Source organism: Coturnix japonica, chromosome 5 (assembly GCF_054131305.1).
Source record: "Coturnix japonica strain WE chromosome 5, WE-NBRP24, whole genome shotgun sequence".
In the NCBI taxonomy this organism is placed as follows: Eukaryota; Metazoa; Chordata; class Aves; order Galliformes; family Phasianidae; genus Coturnix; species Coturnix japonica.
Window position 1 is genome coordinate 50,695,475 of NC_140667.1, and position 19,798 is coordinate 50,715,272.

Below are 19,798 nucleotides of genomic sequence, written 5' to 3' on the forward strand. Positions count from 1 at the left end.
TTCTCACAAATATACTTTAGTTCCAAGTCCTAGAAGCGTTTCATGCTGCACATCCACCATTGACATTTGATGGTTCACCTTTGAAGACTCTTCCAGTCTGGCCATGGTCCATCACTTACTATTACTGCTATCTATATATCTATCTGTTTTCTGTAGCTATTTTTTTTCATTAGATCTTGCAAATTACAAACAGTCACCAATTTCTGCCTTCAACAGTAGTGGCAAAACTACTGTGCTAAATAGGAATTTGGTTGTGCTAAATGTTAAACCCTCAATTTCTCTCTGTTTTCAATAAACCTGCTTGTAAGGATGCTCTGTATCCCTTGACAGCATACACAATTCATAGAAGGTAAGGGCTCTACATGAGAAAATAACGATTAAGGCATCAAGTATGCTTTTAAAAGATGAAGACTGACTTACCTGTAATTCAAGCAATTTATTTTGAAGGCATGAAGTGCCCTTTATTTCATCAGTAAAGCCAGATGCCACTTTATCTCTGCTTACTTGTAAAAGTTCCTCCAGGTTCCTTCTTTGTGCGTTATAGCTAAAAAAAATACAATACTTTCAGTGCAAGTATTACTTCTAATTTAATGGAACATAGCAGAAATTGGGCGTTGTCAACCAAGACTGCCATATAAAATGAGCACAGTTTGTTGCAAATGCATATTTTTACCTAAGCTGCAAATGAATGGGCATAAATGAGAAGTATATACAGTGGCTGAGACATTGTTCACATGGATAATTTTTGTGTTCACATGCCTTCTGGCATCCTTTAAATTCAGTTTTATAAATGCAAAAATGTGAAGTATTTTGAAAACTTATCACTTTTCCTTAATGTTGTGGTATTTGGTGCTATTGGTAAGGTGGATACAGATTTCTCTGTTCCAAGAAAAGAGCAGAAGAAAAACTGTAATAGCTTTAAGTGTTCTTCCTATAATACACTGATATTTGTGTTATTTAGCTACTACAGCACTTCCTTATCAAATGCAAAGAAACACTAAGTAAGCAGAAGTAGAGCAATAACGTAATTCATCATATCAAAAGTGCACCAAATGTTTCATAAAGTCTATTAACTTATGAATGTCTAGCGTTGTATCATCTCTTAATATACATGCATTTTAACTTACAAAAATTACCTCTCTAATAAAGCCGGTGTGGGCAGATCACTGTCTTCCTCAAGCATCTTCTCACAGCTTTCTCCATTGTGATGTTTCATATCTGCTTCCAAAATCGTATCTTCAGAGGGTCTTGATGTCTAAGTCAAAAAACAAAAGAGATAACAATGACTTTGCAGATGTCTGTGATCTCCTGAAAGAAGCAATGCTTTGTGTGTGCCAAAGGAGATGAAAGATACCACTCACAAACACAAGATATGCTTTATCTCAACAATGAGCCAAAAGAGCTTAGAAGACTTGCAGCCAGATCATACATTCCTTCCACACTTGTGCTGGGCCTCTGCACATGCAGCCACCCCACCACAACTCTGGCAATCACAAGCAGAAACCAAAAGAAACTGCCTTCTGCCCCCTTTTTTTAGGCTGCTTATATCAGATCATTGTGAACATCTCTTGCTTTTGATTCCAGAATACACTCTCCTGAGTTTAATGCCAGCTGACATCAGTTACACACATCATACTTCAAGTATCTATGATGGAGCAGAATTTATCGTTGTTATCAGGGACAATATAAGTAGTTTTGCAAGAGATCTCCCTTGATAACAGCCACTTCCTCTGTATCTGCCAACTTAATGTAAATGTAATGGATCCCTTCCAACAGACAGTCTGATGCTGTCTGACAAGCTGTCTACAGTCTCACTGCCATGAATGCTTATCCTAAATGAGACATCTTCTGTGATGTCCACATTGTAATGTCTTCTCCCTGAATTTTTTTCTAAGAAATTACATGGATTCTGTTTTTCCCCCAATTTTTCTAAAAAAATGCCTCCAACTTTTCACTAATTTTCCTCTCTGTGTCCTTAGAAATTTACCGGGCCACTATATCGTATCTACACTTCAACACAGCTTCATATATGGCTCTTTCAGCATAAAAGCACTCTTTAGCAAAATATAATGCAAGACTGGAGATTCGCACATTTTCAGGATACTTAGGGCTGTTCCCTGCATGTTACTTTGGAACATTTACTCTTTCTAGGTTCCCAAGTAAAACAGGTTTTTGTTCTGTGACAAGAGTCCTGAAATCTGCCATAATAAGAATAGTAACAGAAGTAATCAGCTTTTCTTTTTGCCAGTGATCTCATCTAGACTGAACACCGTCTCTTAATATTAAGTATTGACTTCTTACCTCCTGTACTGAAAGGATATCAACGTGTTGAGTAGAACTGGGCTTTTCTCCATTCTCAGAAGCAACAATGGAGCCCCTATGGTTTAAAAGAGATTTCAGCTTAAGAATAAAACATGAAACACAAAGGTAAAGAAAGAAATCCAGGCTTATGATTAAAACTTTACAGCACAGCTGTGTGGGAGGTAATCAAACACTGCTAGATTATGAAATTTAATATTAACCATTTAAAAAGTGAAGTTGCCCATTCTTGGGAGTATGTTCATAATATCACAGTATCTGCCCACACATCTGATTTTTACAAGGCTACAACACATCATGCATCCAGTCACCCACTCTTTCTTGGAAGGCTGTCTTCTTCCAGCATGAGACAGCAAGGCTGTGTATGTATCTGCCACAGTTTGTCGAAGCTTTTCTAGCTTTTGTTCAGAGTCTGCAGTGAATGTCTGTAGGTCTGGGATGGTTTCTTCTGCTAGTTTTCCCAGTATTTTAAGATCTTCTAGTGACTTGCTAAGTTCTTTCAGGCTGCCTTCATGCGAAAAAAAGGCCTAAGCAAAGGAAAATAACACAATAATCTCACATTAAGCAATAAGAGTAGGCAACTCTAATCATTCTCATACATTTTTCTATTTCCATTGTCTTCTTGAATGAGTGGATTTCAAGTATAAGCTGTCAAATCATGCGAGAAACATTTATCTTCCTCGATATTTTTTTCAAGTAAAGCCAGGAAAGCAACTGTGATTTCTGGGAATGTGCTCCCCAGCTGCATTTCCAAGCCTGTATTCACACTTGGATTTGAAATTACTTCTGTAACTACAAGTTCAGCTACTTTGGATCCCAAGTCATCTGCACTCTGACATTTAAAATACTGACCACAGGAAAAAAGTGAATTGGAAAATGTGTTTAAAATACCCCCACTCAATGATTTTACTTCTGAGGCTGATACATACAAATCTAACAAAAATTTGAGCAGAAGGAATGCACCTAAGAATGTTTATTTTTCTTTTCTATTGGTTATTTACTATTGAGTCTGAATAAACTCATGAAAAGAAAATACAAAAACTGTGCTTATTTCTGCAAGGGCCAGAATTTCAACAGAGAGCATTTCATTACCCTTCTAAGTAGTAAACCGGCACACCAATGCATATCAAAGAGGATGAACAAAAATGCTAGCAGCAATGAAGCATAACAACCATTGCCTACGGAATATGCAAGATTCACTATGCCTCCCACCAATAAATGAAAAATTCAAGTCTTATATCTAACTCTGTTTAATTTATATGCTCCACAAAGTGGGACTACAGCACTGCGAGAAAATACTCTCACTTGAAGGCACTGATTTTATTCAACTGTAGCAAAACAATTGTAACAAATTAAGAACAGAAAATCACTTCTCATTTTTACACTCTGCATAGATAAATCTGTTTTATGCTTCAAGATTGTCCTAAAATAAAAGAAAAAAAGGTAACATCTATGCAAAAAGGAGGTAAGTAATAAAGAGGATATTGTCTGCAGTCAGAAAGTCAATGAAACAATTTGAAATAATTTTGGTGGCCTCTGTTCTCTGTTTACACAAAACAAGGGTTCTATTTCACAAACACAAGCTACTACGTCCACTAATGGAAGCTGAAGCAGGAAGGACAGTGCATTCAGAAAGAGAAATAAGTCAGCAGAAAATAAAGGGTCACGTACCTCGTGTTCCTTGATGAGTCCTTTGGTTTTATTCATATTTAGGAGTTTCTTTTCTTTCCCTAATTGCTTATTGATTTTTTTTAAAGCTGTGTTAAATTTCTTTTTTTCCCTTTCTAACAGAAGCTGGACACAGGATATAATTTCATTATGAACGGCCTGCAAAATTCAGAACACATTATCCCTGTGAGATGGAGAGACGGTATTACAAAGCAAATTAAAGTCTCAGAGCACAGTGTGACAAAAAAAACACGTTTTCCAAGATGCAAAGCATAATGAGAACAGACAGTGGAGCCTCCTTCCAATATTATCTCACCTCCCATCTTTTACGAATATCTTCACTTTTTTCTTCTACTACCAGCTTTTCCTGATCGGATGAAATATTTTTCAGCTGTTCAACAGCTTTCAAAAACTTGTCAAGAACTTTATAGTCCAGAGCATTAAAAGCTTCCTGCAAAACAAGGCAGCATTATAAAAGATAAACAGAACTGAAAGTAGTTATCAATATAATAAAATGTAATCAGCAGCCTATAAAGGACGCATATAAAGCATGTGTATATGGCAAGTGTGGGCTGGGATGGCCCCTGCATGACTGAAAACAAGGATATTCTCCACTCTTGCATATTTGCAAAACTGCTGCAGACACAATCAAAATATGTTTTATAGACAAAAGCAATTGTTGTTCCTTTAATAACCTTTCCTGGGGAAACATGGCACCAAAGAGAAAAGCCTAAAGCTCCTGAACTGTGCTCATTTCTAGGGAACACACCCAGCCAAGTCCCATGTCTCCCATAAAGCATGTGAAAGGTCTGCACTGATGCAATGGGACCCTGTGAGCTCTGTGCAGCTGCCAGCATAAGGCTGCCCAGAACTCGCTGTGCAATGTGAGGCAACACAGATACCAGGTGTTTCCATGTTTCAAACCTCATTAAGGACCCCTTTTAGAGACCTGAATTTTGACATCTGACAATTTCTTTATCATTTAGCCACTGGAAAAAGAAGTGGAGATTCAGCATTTATAATCTCCCTTTAATAACTTGTCCAAAAATTCAGGCATATGACTCAAGATAGGAATCTCAATTATTAATCAGGAAACAAAATTGTGGTAGCTCAGAACAGGGATCTGAGAGTGATTGAATAACTTAAGACAGGGCAGTAAATAAATTGGAATTCAGATTAGTATTTCCTCATTCAAATTGTCTGCCTGTCAATATATGCTAACAAGGTTATACTTAGCAATAAATAAATAAATTAATGAAAAGCTACCCCAAAAAATTTCATATTTTTCTCAGCTTCTTAGACATTAAATGATGTCAAGAACTACTTCATTCTGCTGGCTCAGAAAATGAACCTACCTCATATCTTGAAATGTGCACTTCGGGACTAAATTTTTGACTAACAAGTTGTACAGCCTTGGAAATGGAAACCTCAATGTCCTTCTGAGATTCTTCAAAATTGAGTAAAGCTTCCTTTTGTGAGGGTTTCTTCTCCGATTTGGGCAGGATGCTGTTCATGTCACCCATAACAGCCTTGAATGAAAGAGACTTTTCAGAACACGCACAAGTTCCATTAATTATGTAACGTGATTGCTTCATAACATCACTCATGTTTTTCGAGTTGAGATAATGATCTTTGAAATGTTCTAATTTCTGTCCCTGGCAAGAGTCTAGGGCACTGATTCCAACAGTATAAACTTACTTCGTTTAACATGAATGAAAAGAAGTCTTCCTAACCACATAATGCTAAAAACTGTGGGCATAAAGTACAATAGCAATAAAGAAGAAGTACCTCTATTCTGTCTCTAGCTTCTTTAATTCGTGCTGGCAGCCCAGTGGTGTGACAGTGCTGTTGGGACACCTGACTTGAAGCATTCTTCATCAGAGATTGCAATATCTCTTCTGCTGCCATAACTTGCTCTTGGCACAAGATTCCCCTTGCAGCCAAGCTCTGGTTGAATAAAAAGCATTAGAAATGTGCACAGTATTTATGCCTTTTGGTTTAAAGAAACCAAATGAAAAGGCCAGCATTAATCACGAACAGTCAAGAACAAAATCATATATCCCAATAATAGTCAGTGTATTTTGCTGCAAAATCTCTGTGTAGAGAGAGTCTGCTGCCATCCACAGGGGATTCTGCTTGCTGACATGTTCTTTCTGTCAGTGTGATATCATCACTACTTTGTCTCAGACTCTATTAGAAGTAATTTTTTAAACGTCGTCTCTCATCTGAAAAGCCTTCCAAAAGCACAAACCGCACATTTGGATATGCATTACCTGATCACGAAGTCATCCAAAAGTAAGCGCATAATCAAGACTCAGACTTTGTAGTGAGACTGAGTGCTAAAAGGCAGGAAGCAGCTGAGTATTTTGCATTCAAAAAGTAGTGTGCCATATTTGAATATTTATCATAAAATGTCCATATCAGAACCATTTTGATCTATGAATATTCAACAAATTTTCCTGTTTGAAGTTGTCAATTAGCATTCTTTTAATGATAAACAGTGCTTTAGTGGGTTCTTGACCTATTGTGCTGTGGGAACTTAGTGACCAGATCTCTCCTGCTCACAGACATAAATGCACAATATTATTCATATTTTTGGAGGCTGAATTTCAGGGTGTCTTTACTTAATTCATTGTTTTTAATGAACTGGTGTCATACTGCAAAATGAGGATTTGTTTATAAACATATGCCTAAAAGAATGAACATAATCTTTTCACATCCTCACACTTCCTAATTCTGTAAACTAACAAGAAAGCACAAACTTCAAGTGAACTAGAGCAATATCTGGTTTGCAGTTACTGTACATGGATTTAATGTACTGAAAAACATCTGTCTGTCTTTAATCTTAGCTCTTGGACAGAAGAAATTCAATGAACCCTGCTTCTGGTTGCCACTTTCCTACCACTAGACTATGTTGCCCCTAGGGAATAAGGAATAAGCTAATGCAAAGCCTGGTATCTTTGCTGTCTCATCTTCACTGACAGGACAAGAAAATAAATCAGGCTTTACAATGAAGCTACAGAGTTGGACTTACATATTTCAACCTACCCTTTGCAAGAGAGAAACAACAATCTCTGGTTGAGAGACAAGGGACACAACAGACAGAAATGGAAGCAACAAAAAGAATTCATCAGTGCTCATTGCGGATATCTAGAACAACTGCCTGTAAACTGAGACATATAGATTATCCAAGATTCTGCTGCAAATACCTCAGGTATTCCAATTTTTTACAGGAATACATTGAACACAGACAAACTGTCCCAAGCAAGGATAAATGACAGAAAGCACTGAAAATTTGAATCTCAGCACCTTGCAAAGTTTTAATCTGCTCAAGAGCTGTGCTGCACATGACTAATTAATATCACTAGAGAGCAAGTTACCAATCAACAACACCAAGAGCACTTAATTGGTAATTATCATCTGAACACACAGACACCAGAAGACTCATTTGTTGCTAGCTCATCTAAGACTGATTCTGGGAAATAATACCAAAATACTAGAATTAGTTGACTTCCTACCACCTCATGCTGCAGCACAAAACCTGCATTTATTTCTTCATTGATGGAAGTGCATTGTACCCAAGTTATAAATCCATGCTGAAAGATAAAAATCTGATAAACAAGCATTTTAATCTGTATGTACATATGAATATATTCCCATTTTCACCTGCAAATTTTCCTCCATCTGGGGTTCCACAGGTGTCTTATGACCAATCTCACTCAGCAGGCATTCAGTCTCTGCTGCCCAGCTGTCCACACTTCCAAGGAGCTCTTCAATTTTCTCCATGCTTCCTGGAAGCTCCCTGACCTTTTCAGCAGTATCTGTGTTCTCTTCGCCAAGCTATGAACAAAGAGTAGGGTAAGATGTTCACGCTCTTCATCATTTCACAGGGATCTATCCACTTCTCCCCCATAAAATACAGTCATCAAGTTTACTTTCTTTCCTGCTTTTGCACTCAACAAGCAATGAAGGACAAATAAACACCAAACTTATACTGATAAATAAATCATCCAAGTCTTGATTTTTCAAACCTGGGAGCAGGTAGGGCAACACAACCTGTGCCCACACGGATTTCTCCTTCCCTATAAGAAAGCAGCCACATCCACACTACTATGGAGAAGAACTCCTGTGATACAGCATTTCCCAAGTTAAGCCAGGGAACTGTCAAAGGGGTTGATAGCTGGTGTTGGCCACATCTAGGCCAGTGAGTGTGATAATGGTTTAATGGTACTGGTAAATTAGGCCACATTTCAAGCATCTACCCATGCACTATTTTGAAATACACATATGTTTATATCAAGTCCAGTGCAAAGTATAACCCTATAACCCCTTATGTCCTTAAGCAGTTGTAAGATTGTCTGTTTCTGTTTTTCTTCCAAAAAGCATCTCTTAAAATGTTACTAATGGCATTTACATGCAACTCTAGATTTCTTCACTCTAGACATGGCTCTTATTAACATTCTCATTAAGCTCATCTCCTACAAAAATATTGTAATTTTTTGCCATCATTTAACATCACAGCAATACCTTTAATAAATGTCACTGAACTAAACAAAAATAGCTAAATAACTAAATAAAAAGCTTTAACCTACAATGTTACCCCCTTTAAAACGGTTTTAAAATTTTGATTTAAAAAACGAGTATTTTCTAGATTGTCACTAAGAGCATTTGAGTTGCAAAGTTATGAATGGGATGCCTCTGTGTATCCTGTGTTCCTCCTCCTTTAAAACTGGAAACAGTTGACTCAAAGATTTATTGAGCTCTGACTAACAAGCTGATAAGTTTAAAAAAGATGATTTTTAAGGCTGCTAGTCAGAAGAGCATTACAAAACTGTTATCTTACAAAGCGTGTCTTCTTGATGAATTTAGCCCATCTCCTATTCAGTTTTTTCAGCTCTTTGGCAATATTCGATCCAACTTGCTCTTTGCTGACTTCAATGAGATAGTTTCCAGCTTCATTTAATGAACCATGCACTGAATTCCAGTTTGCCAGGGTGTCTGCAGAAACCTAAAGAGAGACATCAAAATTAATTTCAAGTAGAATCCTGCCACAATTTGATTTCCAAAATGACAAACAGAAAAGCAATTACAACCACTGTCATGTAAGATGTTTTCCTTCCAGGAGTCTCTGTCCATCATGAGTAAAACAAATCCAACAACATACCTCTATTGGATACTCATTTTGTTTTTCTTCCAGCCATGTCTTTAGTAAGTAGAGGTTCTCTGTGTAACTACTCCAGGAAGACAGGACTTTCTGTAGTGTAGTATTTACATTGGAAATATAGTCTTTGCATATTGTAATCTTTAACTCCACTGTCTTAAAAAGTTTGCTGATTTCTTGAGGATCTCCAGCTAGGACATCAAAAGGGAATAATGTTATACATTCAGAAACAGAGAGATTTATTCAATAGAATTAGTACTTCACAAAAAATCCTAAGTGGAAATTAAAGAATTAAGGAAAATTAAGGAAATTAAGGAAATTAAGATCACATCGGTTCAAAACAGATGACTTATCATAAACTCATAAACTCATTATTATAAATATAAATATATAAACTCATTATGCATAGAAACTTACCTAAGTCAGGTTTGCTTATGTTTTTGTTTTTCAAATCTTCACAGATGCGAGTAGCAGTTTCCAGCTGTGTTTTAAGTCTCTTTTCTTCAACAAATTTCTACCCAAAGTGAAAAAGAATTGGCACAGGTAAAACTAACCCACATAAAACTTGATGGTAGCAAATACAGGTTGGGACACATTTTTTTTCAGTTTGAGGCTGCAACCTGGGAGTTGAACGTAAATTAAACAAAGCCTATCCAGCAACTCATCTGCACTCTATAGTCTGAATTTGACTTGTTTTCTGTTCGTGCAGAGAGAAGCTTACTGGGAAATATAAAGTCTGTAATATCATTGACTGAGTCACAGCCATGTATGAGTTAGAACTACTTAGTTCGAAAAGATCCAATACAATCCAAACTGGGGATGGAAAGGGTCAGGAAGGAAGAAATGGGTGTAGACAAACAGACTTATGGTTTGAACATTTCTTTAGGGAACGAGAGGGTTGGTCCTCAGGCTCTTAGGTAGTCTAAGGTGCATCTTACTCCAAGAACCACAACCACAGAAAAAAAAACACGGTAATAAGTATTTATGAAATCAACTGTATCAAGAGATGCTGTATTCCCACCTCGTTTACATGTGATGTTAATATTGGGGAAAATAAATAAATAAATGAGAGATTTTTTATTACTTCTTGTTGCCTCCTACTGGGGTTTTGATGAAATTTCCACTAATTTAAGTAGGGATTTTCCAGCTTGAAAAGCTTCAAAGAAACTCTTCAGAAACTTCACATTCCAAAAGGATAAGGAAAAAAAAAAGGCAAAAAAGCTGGCAAATGGGCTGGAAAGCATATGCTGTGTGGAGAGGCTGAGTACATTTTGGTTGTCCTCAAAAATGAGGCTAAGGGGTGACCACATTGCTCTCTGTGGTTTCCTGAGGAGTGAAAGTGGAAAGGGAAGTGCCTATCTCTTCTCCCCGATGAGGATAAACTCAAGTTTGAATCAAAGAGGGTGGAGAAGAGGAATAATTGTTAGAACGTGATTATGAAAAACAATTATTTTAAACTTACATTCCAATTTTCTAGCAGTGATTCCACGGATTCTTTTGTCCCGTATTTCACATCCCAAATATTTAGCTTCAGTGTTACCTCATTGGCAAATGCTGAGCACAGTCCGTAGTGGTATTCAAGAAGGGAGGTGGAGTTTGTGAAACAAATATCACTGAATCTGCAAGCAGTGAAATGCAGAAGGCATTAATGTATAGAGATGTTAGCCTAAAAATTCTGAATTACGTATATTGTATGTCCCATATCACATTCTTATCTCTAAGATGTAAAGAGATGGAAGGGCGAACTATTCAGCAGATAAGGAATTGGTGAGGTGTAGCCTTACGTCCATATAGAGGCTCGATGCTTGCTGTCCACCAGAGGCCCATCTTGGGACTGGTGCTCTATAGCATCTTTATCAACGTCATAGACAGTAGAATCAATGCACCCTTAGCTGAATGGTGCAGCTGATATAAAAAAGTAAGGGATGCCACCCACTGGGATTTGGACAGGCTTGAGAAGTGGTCCCATGAGAATCTAATTAGGTTCAACAAGGCCAAGTGTAAGGTTCTGCACTTGGGCCAGGGCAATTCCAGATACGTATACAGACCTATCTGGAATACTGTACCCAGGCCTGGGGACTCCAGCACAAGAAACGCAAAATGCTGTAAGTGGGCTTAGTTCAACTTGGAGAAGACTCCAGGGAGATCTCGTGAAGATTTTCCAGTACTTAAAGGGACCTTACAAACAGGAGGGAGACCAACTTTTTATATAGTCTAATAGCGACAGGACAAGGGGGAATTAATGACTTTAAACTAAAAGAGGGGAGAATAAAGTTGAATGGGGCCTTAGGCAGCCTAATCTAGTGGTTGGGAACCCTGTTCATGGGAGGGGCTGGAACTAGATGATCTTTAAGACCTCTTTCAACCTAAACCATTCTACTATTATATATGAAAAAATCTTTATGGTGGAAGTAAAATTTTAAGAACAGGTTTTTTTTCTTCTTTTTAATATAGTAGTTCGATTTATGGAAATCCTTAAATGGTTAAAGAAGCCTTTAATGGTTAGAGAGCGGCATCCGTTATCTGTATTTCAAAGAATCTCATGCTAAGTAAGTAGATTCACTGATCATTTTTGAAAATATCCTTCAAAAGCTTTATGGGGTTTCACACTCTGTAAATCTCAGCTTTCCAAAATGGTACGAAAATAAAAATTAGATACAGATTCCCCACATCCAAAAAAGAATCCTTATTTTCAAAGAATTTCCTTCCTACCCCAAGTGGGTACTTCCAATCCACACTAGCACAGGGCACCTGAAAAGCTCCTGTTAATGTGCTTCATTTTGTACAAATAATAAGACTTCCACTGGAGCAACAAATTAAACTGCCTGCTCAACATACCAGTCAACATGTGCTTAAATGGAAAATGTGCTTATTCTGCAAGGCACGGACAAGTTATGTGCAAGTCAATAGGACAACTAGAATACAACACAGTCATAGGAGAAGGAATTTAAGTATCACAACCTTCTTTTCATTTCCTCTAGCTTTTCAGGCACTATTAGTGGCATATTCTTCTCATCTTTATTCTCAAATGATTGAAGGGTGTCCAAGTGAGAATCAAAACTATTCATCAAGCCCTGGAAAGAAAAAGAAACAGTAAGCTATTCATATCAATACTCAAGCCAACTAGTATTAAACCATTCTACAAACTGCAAGACATCTCTTATTACAGTGAGAATATTAAAAACAAGACAATCTTTCAGTGCCTTTATTCATTAGCGTATAATGAAAATCTTATCAACTGTATCACCTTCTGAAGTGCATATTTACTATAGCAACATATAATTTTCTTACCACTGGGCATCTAGAACTACACAATCCATGTCATCAGGTTTTCTCCCTCACTTTTATTACCATCTTTAGAACAAAACTGAATCATTTTAATGGGTTTAGGATATTAAGTTTTTCCTTGTTATATGTTAGCAAAACCCAAAAGCAAAACCTGCTGAATAAACTTACTGTATCATATTTGCTTAATACTTAGTCTGAGCAACCAAAATCATAGATGAAACGGCCAATATTTGGCAAAGCCATTATCAGTGAAAAAAAACAGCCATTTCTCCTAACAGGAACTGGCGCTCACAACAACCTCCTGTTCCTATTCTTTCAAACTAACATTAAGGACTAGTTAAAAAAATATTCAACTTCAACTTGTTTGTAAAAAAAAAAGACAAGTAAAGTACCACAGTGATCCAACCAAGCACTAATACACTTAAGCTTGTTAAAGTTTTCTAACTCCAAGCATTTAAAATATTATCAGTGTAAAGACCTCAAGATCAGAATAAATAACTCTCATGATACTGAGGTATCAGAATACTTTCCATTGCTTTGAATGGAATAACAGAGTGATTCAGCAAATACTTGACTTTAAACACATAAGCTGCGTGAACATAATGGAATGTAGCCCTGAGCACAAGTGCTTTTCTGAACAGGTATGTATCAAGCCTAGATTTAAAGATAAGGATGCAATTACTCTGTACTATTACTTAACAAACATTGCAGGAGCCACATAAAATAGCAGAATTGTCTCATTCACTTTTCACTTCAATTTAATCTCACTCCGCTGAAGTCAGAAACCTTCCCCTTATAGACCTATGCAGTTACTTAAATAAACCCACAGAAATCAACAGTATCTTCTGGAGGGCTTTTCATCTTCAGAAGATAAATATATCCATACTGCTTTCCGAAATACCAAATAGCAACTCCATGGCAAGTACTTTACCAGGTGAGACTAAAGGAAAACATTCCTTTGTGATCAACTTACCTTAAATACTGAAATTATTTCACTGAAGAGAGACATGGCTTTAAATGGGTCCTGCAAATCAGGCAAATCTTCTGTTTGCAGATGTTCTACCTGCTGAAGCCAAGCCTCAATGCCATCCAGAGGTGGTGGCAACATCTGGTCCAGCTCTGCTTTCCATTCATTAATCTTAAAAATAAAAACAAGCAATTACATTTGTCACTATTATTCCTTTCTCCATCCCTAAGATACAGGCCTGCTCTGTTCTGTAAGCTGATGCTCTAGACACCCCAGAAAAAAGAGAAGAAGTAGGGAACAAGGGATGTTCTGGACCAGCTGCCTATTATAAGAAGTGACAAGTGAACATTTCTTCTATAAGGAGCAATTATAAACAAAGCCCAACATACTCTCAGATGCAACAGAGGGAGACAACATTGCCAAACTCATAGCAAAGCACTGACCAACCTGATCTATCTACATCCCAGTCTGTACTGTGGGAAAGAAAATATGATCATACTTCTCCTAGGTGCAGCATTATCTGAACCATAACTTTATCCTCAAATAACCTTGCAAGTATTAATAGGCCAAAACCTTTCATCTGAAGGCTGCTCAAAAATAACCAGATACAGGCCATTTTTATTTTATTTTTTTACAGATATCACACAGTCCTAAAGCTCAGAAGGCAGAAAGGTAATATACAGCCTCTTTCCACCTCCTCTTTTGCACTGTAAACCACTCAGTTTGTTTGAACTTTAGGCTCAGGATCAATACTGCTTTCACTGATGCAAATAAATATCAGCTCCCTGCTTTTCCCTGTGCATATTCCTGGGCTAAGTTTAGGCTTCCACATCAATCACATTCACACATGCAACAAGGTGAGTTGGAATTGCCTCTGACCTGAGAGATGAGTTTACTCCATTCTTCCCTCATCTGCTGCTGGCCTTCACTCAGCTCGGCTTCACTTCTTTTTGATGATAACAGGGGAAGAAATGCTTTTTTTTCTTGATTAAATGCTTCCATAAACGACATCATTTCCTACAGATAAAAAAGAAGAGTAATTCATACAAAATAACTTGGATGGAACTCATGGATCTCAATACTGTCTTTGAACACACTGGTAGGAACTCCATTAACTTCAGAGAATGTGATTCGTCCCTTTGTGGCCATGTAGGCCATTTTATTACCAACTCCAACTAGATACCAAGGGAAATTTTACCTCAGACACAATCTATAGTCAACATTTCAAGTATTCCTCTATGTCATTAGCTGAATCTACTATAATTATTATCACAGATATTGAGAAGCTGACCTTACAAAGGCCCTATGGAATCTTGCCCACATTTTCAACTATGTCAGTTAATTAAAAGACATTACATTACTCTCTCCAAAAAACTTTGCTCTGCTCAGGAATGGAATAGCACATATCTGTTTCCAAAGAGAAATAATTTTACCCTTTTCTTCCCTCAATTATTTGAGAGCATTTACTGAATTCAAGGTTTCCATCTCTTGTTTCATTTAGGATCTTGGCCCAGGCAATGAAGATAAAAGTCTGTTTCTCAGAACATTCTTAATATTTACTTTTGAAAAAGCAGTTAAATACAAAATGCAACTTACTTTGTACTTCTGGTAATATGTTTTACTCTCTGTGTCCACCAGCAAATCTGCTAACTTTTTTTCCTGCACAGCCAACCAGCTCACGGTCTCTGTTACTTTACCCTAGTAATTAGAGCAGAAAATCTCATGTTTCTGTTTTGAAAGCCTTGTTTTTAATTCACATTGTGCCACAAAACAACATATACTGAGCATATGATAACCCCATTCAAAGCCATTGGAAACAAACAGTGTTTCCTGGGGACTCTAATGAGCTTTGGGCCAGCTGCTACTATAAAGCAAGGCCAAAGTTTTAAACTTGTCTCCTGGATATACAAAGCCAAATTAAACAAAGAGCCTGATTGCAGTCCTACTGGAAGGACATTATCAATATGGAGATATGTAAATTGATGCAATTAATTAAGGCAATTAATGTACAAACTCTAATAGGAATTGTTTGGGTTGGAAGGGATCTTTAAGATCATCTAGTTCCAACCCCCCTGCTATAGGAGAATATAGATTACAGACAACTTGGTTCTCCAAACACCATAGTATAGGAGAATATAGACAACAGACAACTTATAGCTTGCAAGCAACTGCTGCTCACTCTACATACAAGCCATAACATTTAAAGCTGATTGTTCTGCACGTTTGCAAATTCATCTGCTTCCGCTCTGGTATTTACATATTGACTTGAGAGTGCACATGAAAACAATCAAGCTTAAAAACATTCTTGGTAATAGATAAATGAGTTAAAAACAAACAAACAAACCCACAAACTATAAACAAGACCACCTGCACAGGACTTCCAACAGTACCATCAAACACATAGGAGTATCAGAAGTTTCAAGCCAATTCAATACTGTCAGTAGCCGAATCAGAGGATCAAACTATGAAAGATAACTGTTACTGCATCATGCTACAAGCTGGGAAAAGGAAGTACTGATAACCCTGGCAGTGACAAGGCATATTTGTTACAAAATGCCTCAGTCATAAACCAGATTAACCTACCTGCATGTCTTCAGTCTCAGGCATATTCCTGGAGTATTGTAAAAACTGAGCCACATACGTCATGATTGATTTTTCATCCGGATTCATTACGTCAACATCTACAAGAGCCAATACATCATTTACATAATTATTCAGCCCTCTAGACTCGATCACATAATTACACACTGTACTGCAGTTGTTAAAACACATTAGCATAAATATGTTTATTTTGCAGTAGCTCGCATAACATACCACTGAAATTAGTATGTAATAAAATTCTTCCCCTGGGAACCATGCTATAACATGAGAAACTAACAAACAAGTTTCTCCTATGAAGGGAGAAGTTCCATATTCTGCCTTTTTCATATTGTTCCTGAATATATATCCCATGTACACTCGGTGTTAAACAATAAAGAACTGCAGGTTAGAGCATTACAGTAAAGATCAATGTTTCATTTCAAACATGAACAAAGCCTTACTTTTTGCCTGCATTACAAGTCAACACATGTAGGATTATATTAATCTCGCTCATTACAAGAAAGCAGGTTGCTTACCTTCTGGTTCAAGAAGCCGTGGAATATTGAGCTCCAATTCGGCAATTCTGAAAGCCTCATCCAGGTTTTCTTTATTGCTTCTTGCCTTTGCCTTCTCCAAATCAATCAGACCTGGTCTTAAGGCATTGATGATAGCTAAAAAAGGCAGTCCACTTCTCCAGCTTGACTTGAAATCAGTCACACTGATAGAACCATACCTATCCCAAAAAAGGATTAGAAACAAAACACAACAGCACATTTACTCAGATGTCATAAGTGAGAATTCAGAAATACGGTATCAATTTGGTAGCATGATATATGAAAGAAATCCAAGAAGTTACAGAGAACTTTGCCAATAGATTTCTGAAAAAGTCAGGTCAGAAAATGATAGATACAGTAATACTCAGCACTACAATGACATTTTTTTTTACTTGGTTTTGCAAAATGCTACAATGTTTTCTTCTTATACTGCATTCTGAAGCTAAGAATTACTGATTCAGTATTCTTTCTGAATACAATCTTTGCTCTCACAATCAATGCATTCTGTGTGATGGAGAAATAACAAGAAACGCACTGAAGTTGTTGCAAAATAAAGGTGTTTGTCCATCAGACCACTGAGATTTGGAATCCTTTTTGTCATTTCAGAAAACCCAGACCTTAAAACTATTGGTGCAGGAGAGATATTTTTCTCTTACTTGGTGCCCTTTAAACACCTTCCGTTAAGTGGTGCCCAGACAGCGCTGTGAGGGACCCAGAAAGCTTTCTAAGCCACGCTGAAATCTGGGACAACTTTCCAGAAGCAGCTGATGTATTATGAGTATGCTACTGAGTGGAAAGTATGTAGGGCTTCAGGAGATAAAACAGCTACAAAACAATGGGCCAGGATTTTCAAAAGACTTGTTCCTTTAACAAAAAACTACAGGATTAACTGATAACAAAGTTATTAAATGCAATGACAGTTCAGAAAGGATGCTATGTAACAGACAGTAATATTGCTGAAAGCAGTTATACTGCTGAAAATAAGGAACAATCAAAGGAGGAGGATTAAATGGATGGAGGGCTCTCTTTTACATGCTGGTCAATCGTGCTTTGATAAAACACAATCAAAATGTAAAATATAGTGACTAAAAATATTCACTCAGAAAGTAAACAGGCCTTTTCCTGACCCTAAACAGCTTCAAATATTAGTAGAATGTTACTAGAAAATAAAGCTATCAAAAAGCTGGGGAGAAATGGTTGACATTATTCTAAAAGATATTTGAAATGCCTTTAAGTGTTGCAGTAGCCCTTGAAGAAAATGTAAAATGTATAGCTTGTCCCCTGCAATAAATGTCTGTTTTATTTTAGGCTGCGTGCTGTGAATGCTCCCACTGAAATCAGCAAAGCTGGGGGTATAAAATGACATACAAAGACATCAGCGATTGAGGCCTGTTCCGTTCACTAGGACCATCTTTGGGGATCATGCAGTGCTTTGACAGAATACTTGTCATTCTGTCTGTCTCATGTTCCATGAGAGATGTTGGAATCCTAGAAACCCCAAATTTTCCTTTCAAAAAGTAAGTAACTGCTGCAACTTTGTTAACCGGTGCCAACAACGAGGATTAAAACTAGCAAATCATGTAAGCATTCCACTAGACTTATCACACAGGAAACTGTAAGCTCCTAAAAGAGAAAAGCCAAACAAACTAATTTACATTGCGGTGTTTTATTAGTAGGATTAGCCTCACTTTATTATATTCAAAGGGCTCATTTCATAACGCTTAGGGCTTGATTGATGCTAAAAGTGCTGATAACATCACCCAAATTCTAAAGCATTTTTTGCAAAGCCCTCACTAAGTAATATTAAGGAAAAAAAAGAAAAAAAAAAAAAAAGAAAAATATCACATTTAGAGAAAAACTGTAAATACAAAATGTAAAATACTGTTTACACGTATTGGATGAAACTTACAGTGAACACTGTTCTTTTGCCCAAAGCAAAAGTGCCTTTGTAGCAGACATCTTCCACCGTTCCTTAATTTTAGCACTTCTTTTAGCCGATCGCTTTGCCTTTGGGGAGGAGTCAACAGTGCTTGAACAATCAAGAGAAGGCTGACTGTAAGTGCAAGCAAGTGTCCTGGCAAGTTCTTCAATCTGTCAGAGATGATGGGAGAATTTAACCAGGTTACAGTGAAAACTTCCAAGACATTAATGGCAAAAAAACACAGAGTATTAGAAAGGACTCAACTAAGCTGTATTAGCAGTTCTGCTCAATAGACCTCAGAAATCTACAGCTGGTTAGAAAGGCTTAATATAGATAAAAGATAATGCACACCACTACACACAGCACAAATACTCCAGTATCAAAGTACCCCCACCAAGAAAAATATGGGCTAAAAACTAATATTTAAAGAACTTTGCTCATAGATTCTCTCCTGAGTCCCTATCACCATTTAATCACAAAAGCACCTAGGTTAATTCACTGCAGGTCTCCTGCTAGACAGCTGTTTGGTTCCATTATTCTCTGCAGTCCATCAACAGGATTTTAGCAATGCAATGTGCTTTCAGACTTCCCTTTCTCCCCATAATGCCCTGCCACACAAGATGTAGACACACTACGTAAGAAACATCACAACGGCATCCTTCGCGTCATTTCTGATACTTGGTATTAGAAAAACAAAGAGCAAGAATTACATAAAGGCTCACAAAACAAGTTAGAGCACAGCCAACACTGAAGAGGGGTCTGCCCCTGAGGGAGATGGATATGAGCCACTCTACACTAATTGCTCCATTTCATAGTTTCATAGTTTCATAGTTTTGTGCGGGTTGGAAGGGACCTTAGAGATCATCGAGTCCAGCCCCCGGGATTCGAGCCTCTGTGTAGCATTTGGTGCTCTATTAAGAGCTTAAGCATTACAGGCCTTAGCAAGACTAAGTTTAGCTGATTTTTAATGAGTTATTTTTAAAAATCTCAATATCTGCACTTCCTACCATTTTCAGTTAAATGATGTCCAAGTTGTAATGCTACCATCACACTGGATAAGCAGCTCGGAGACAGGCAGGATGCACTGGTGCATCTCCTTTCTGATTTATCACTTTAACATGTCAGAATATAATCTTCTGCTTTGTACTAATTTGTTTCTTTGTGCAGCCGTGTAAGCCAACATATTTTTGTGCTTTTTCTCCCCTACTGAAAGACTCCCTCGCATTACTGAAATACTTACATGAAAATGAAATATAATTGTCCAAATTAGGCCAAGCACAATGGAAGGTTTTCCTTCAATAATGTCAGCAACATGAATATTTATAAGCTTGAGCTAGGAA

At 37.3% G+C, this 19,798-nt stretch overlaps 1 protein-coding gene across 6 annotated transcripts in view; it reads right to left on the bottom strand.

Moving 5' to 3' along the window:
- The window catches only part of SYNE2 (spectrin repeat containing nuclear envelope protein 2), a 156,039-nt gene that overhangs the window by 111,925 nt on the left and 24,316 nt on the right, over window positions 1-19,798 (bottom strand). For all 6 annotated transcript variants that reach the window (XM_015865456.3, XM_015865457.3, XM_015865454.3 and 3 more), the window contains exons 6-26: window positions 19,699-19,791; window positions 18,447-18,628; window positions 16,520-16,716; window positions 15,987-16,084; window positions 15,000-15,101; window positions 14,283-14,420; window positions 13,410-13,574; window positions 12,110-12,222; window positions 10,611-10,767; window positions 9,566-9,662; window positions 9,152-9,339; window positions 8,831-8,995; window positions 7,654-7,827; window positions 5,776-5,934; window positions 5,343-5,516; window positions 4,304-4,438; window positions 3,991-4,146; window positions 2,635-2,846; window positions 2,302-2,377; window positions 1,137-1,255; window positions 421-544 (exon numbers count right to left, since the gene is read on the bottom strand). In XM_015865456.3, coding sequence (XP_015720942.2) covers window positions 421-544; window positions 1,137-1,255; window positions 2,302-2,377; window positions 2,635-2,846; window positions 3,991-4,146; window positions 4,304-4,438; window positions 5,343-5,516; window positions 5,776-5,934; window positions 7,654-7,827; window positions 8,831-8,995; window positions 9,152-9,339; window positions 9,566-9,662; window positions 10,611-10,767; window positions 12,110-12,222; window positions 13,410-13,574; window positions 14,283-14,420; window positions 15,000-15,101; window positions 15,987-16,084; window positions 16,520-16,716; window positions 18,447-18,628; window positions 19,699-19,791 — 3,024 coding nt within the window. The remainder of the gene's footprint in view (window positions 1-420; window positions 545-1,136; window positions 1,256-2,301; window positions 2,378-2,634; window positions 2,847-3,990; window positions 4,147-4,303; window positions 4,439-5,342; window positions 5,517-5,775; window positions 5,935-7,653; window positions 7,828-8,830; window positions 8,996-9,151; window positions 9,340-9,565; window positions 9,663-10,610; window positions 10,768-12,109; window positions 12,223-13,409; window positions 13,575-14,282; window positions 14,421-14,999; window positions 15,102-15,986; window positions 16,085-16,519; window positions 16,717-18,446; window positions 18,629-19,698; window positions 19,792-19,798) is intronic.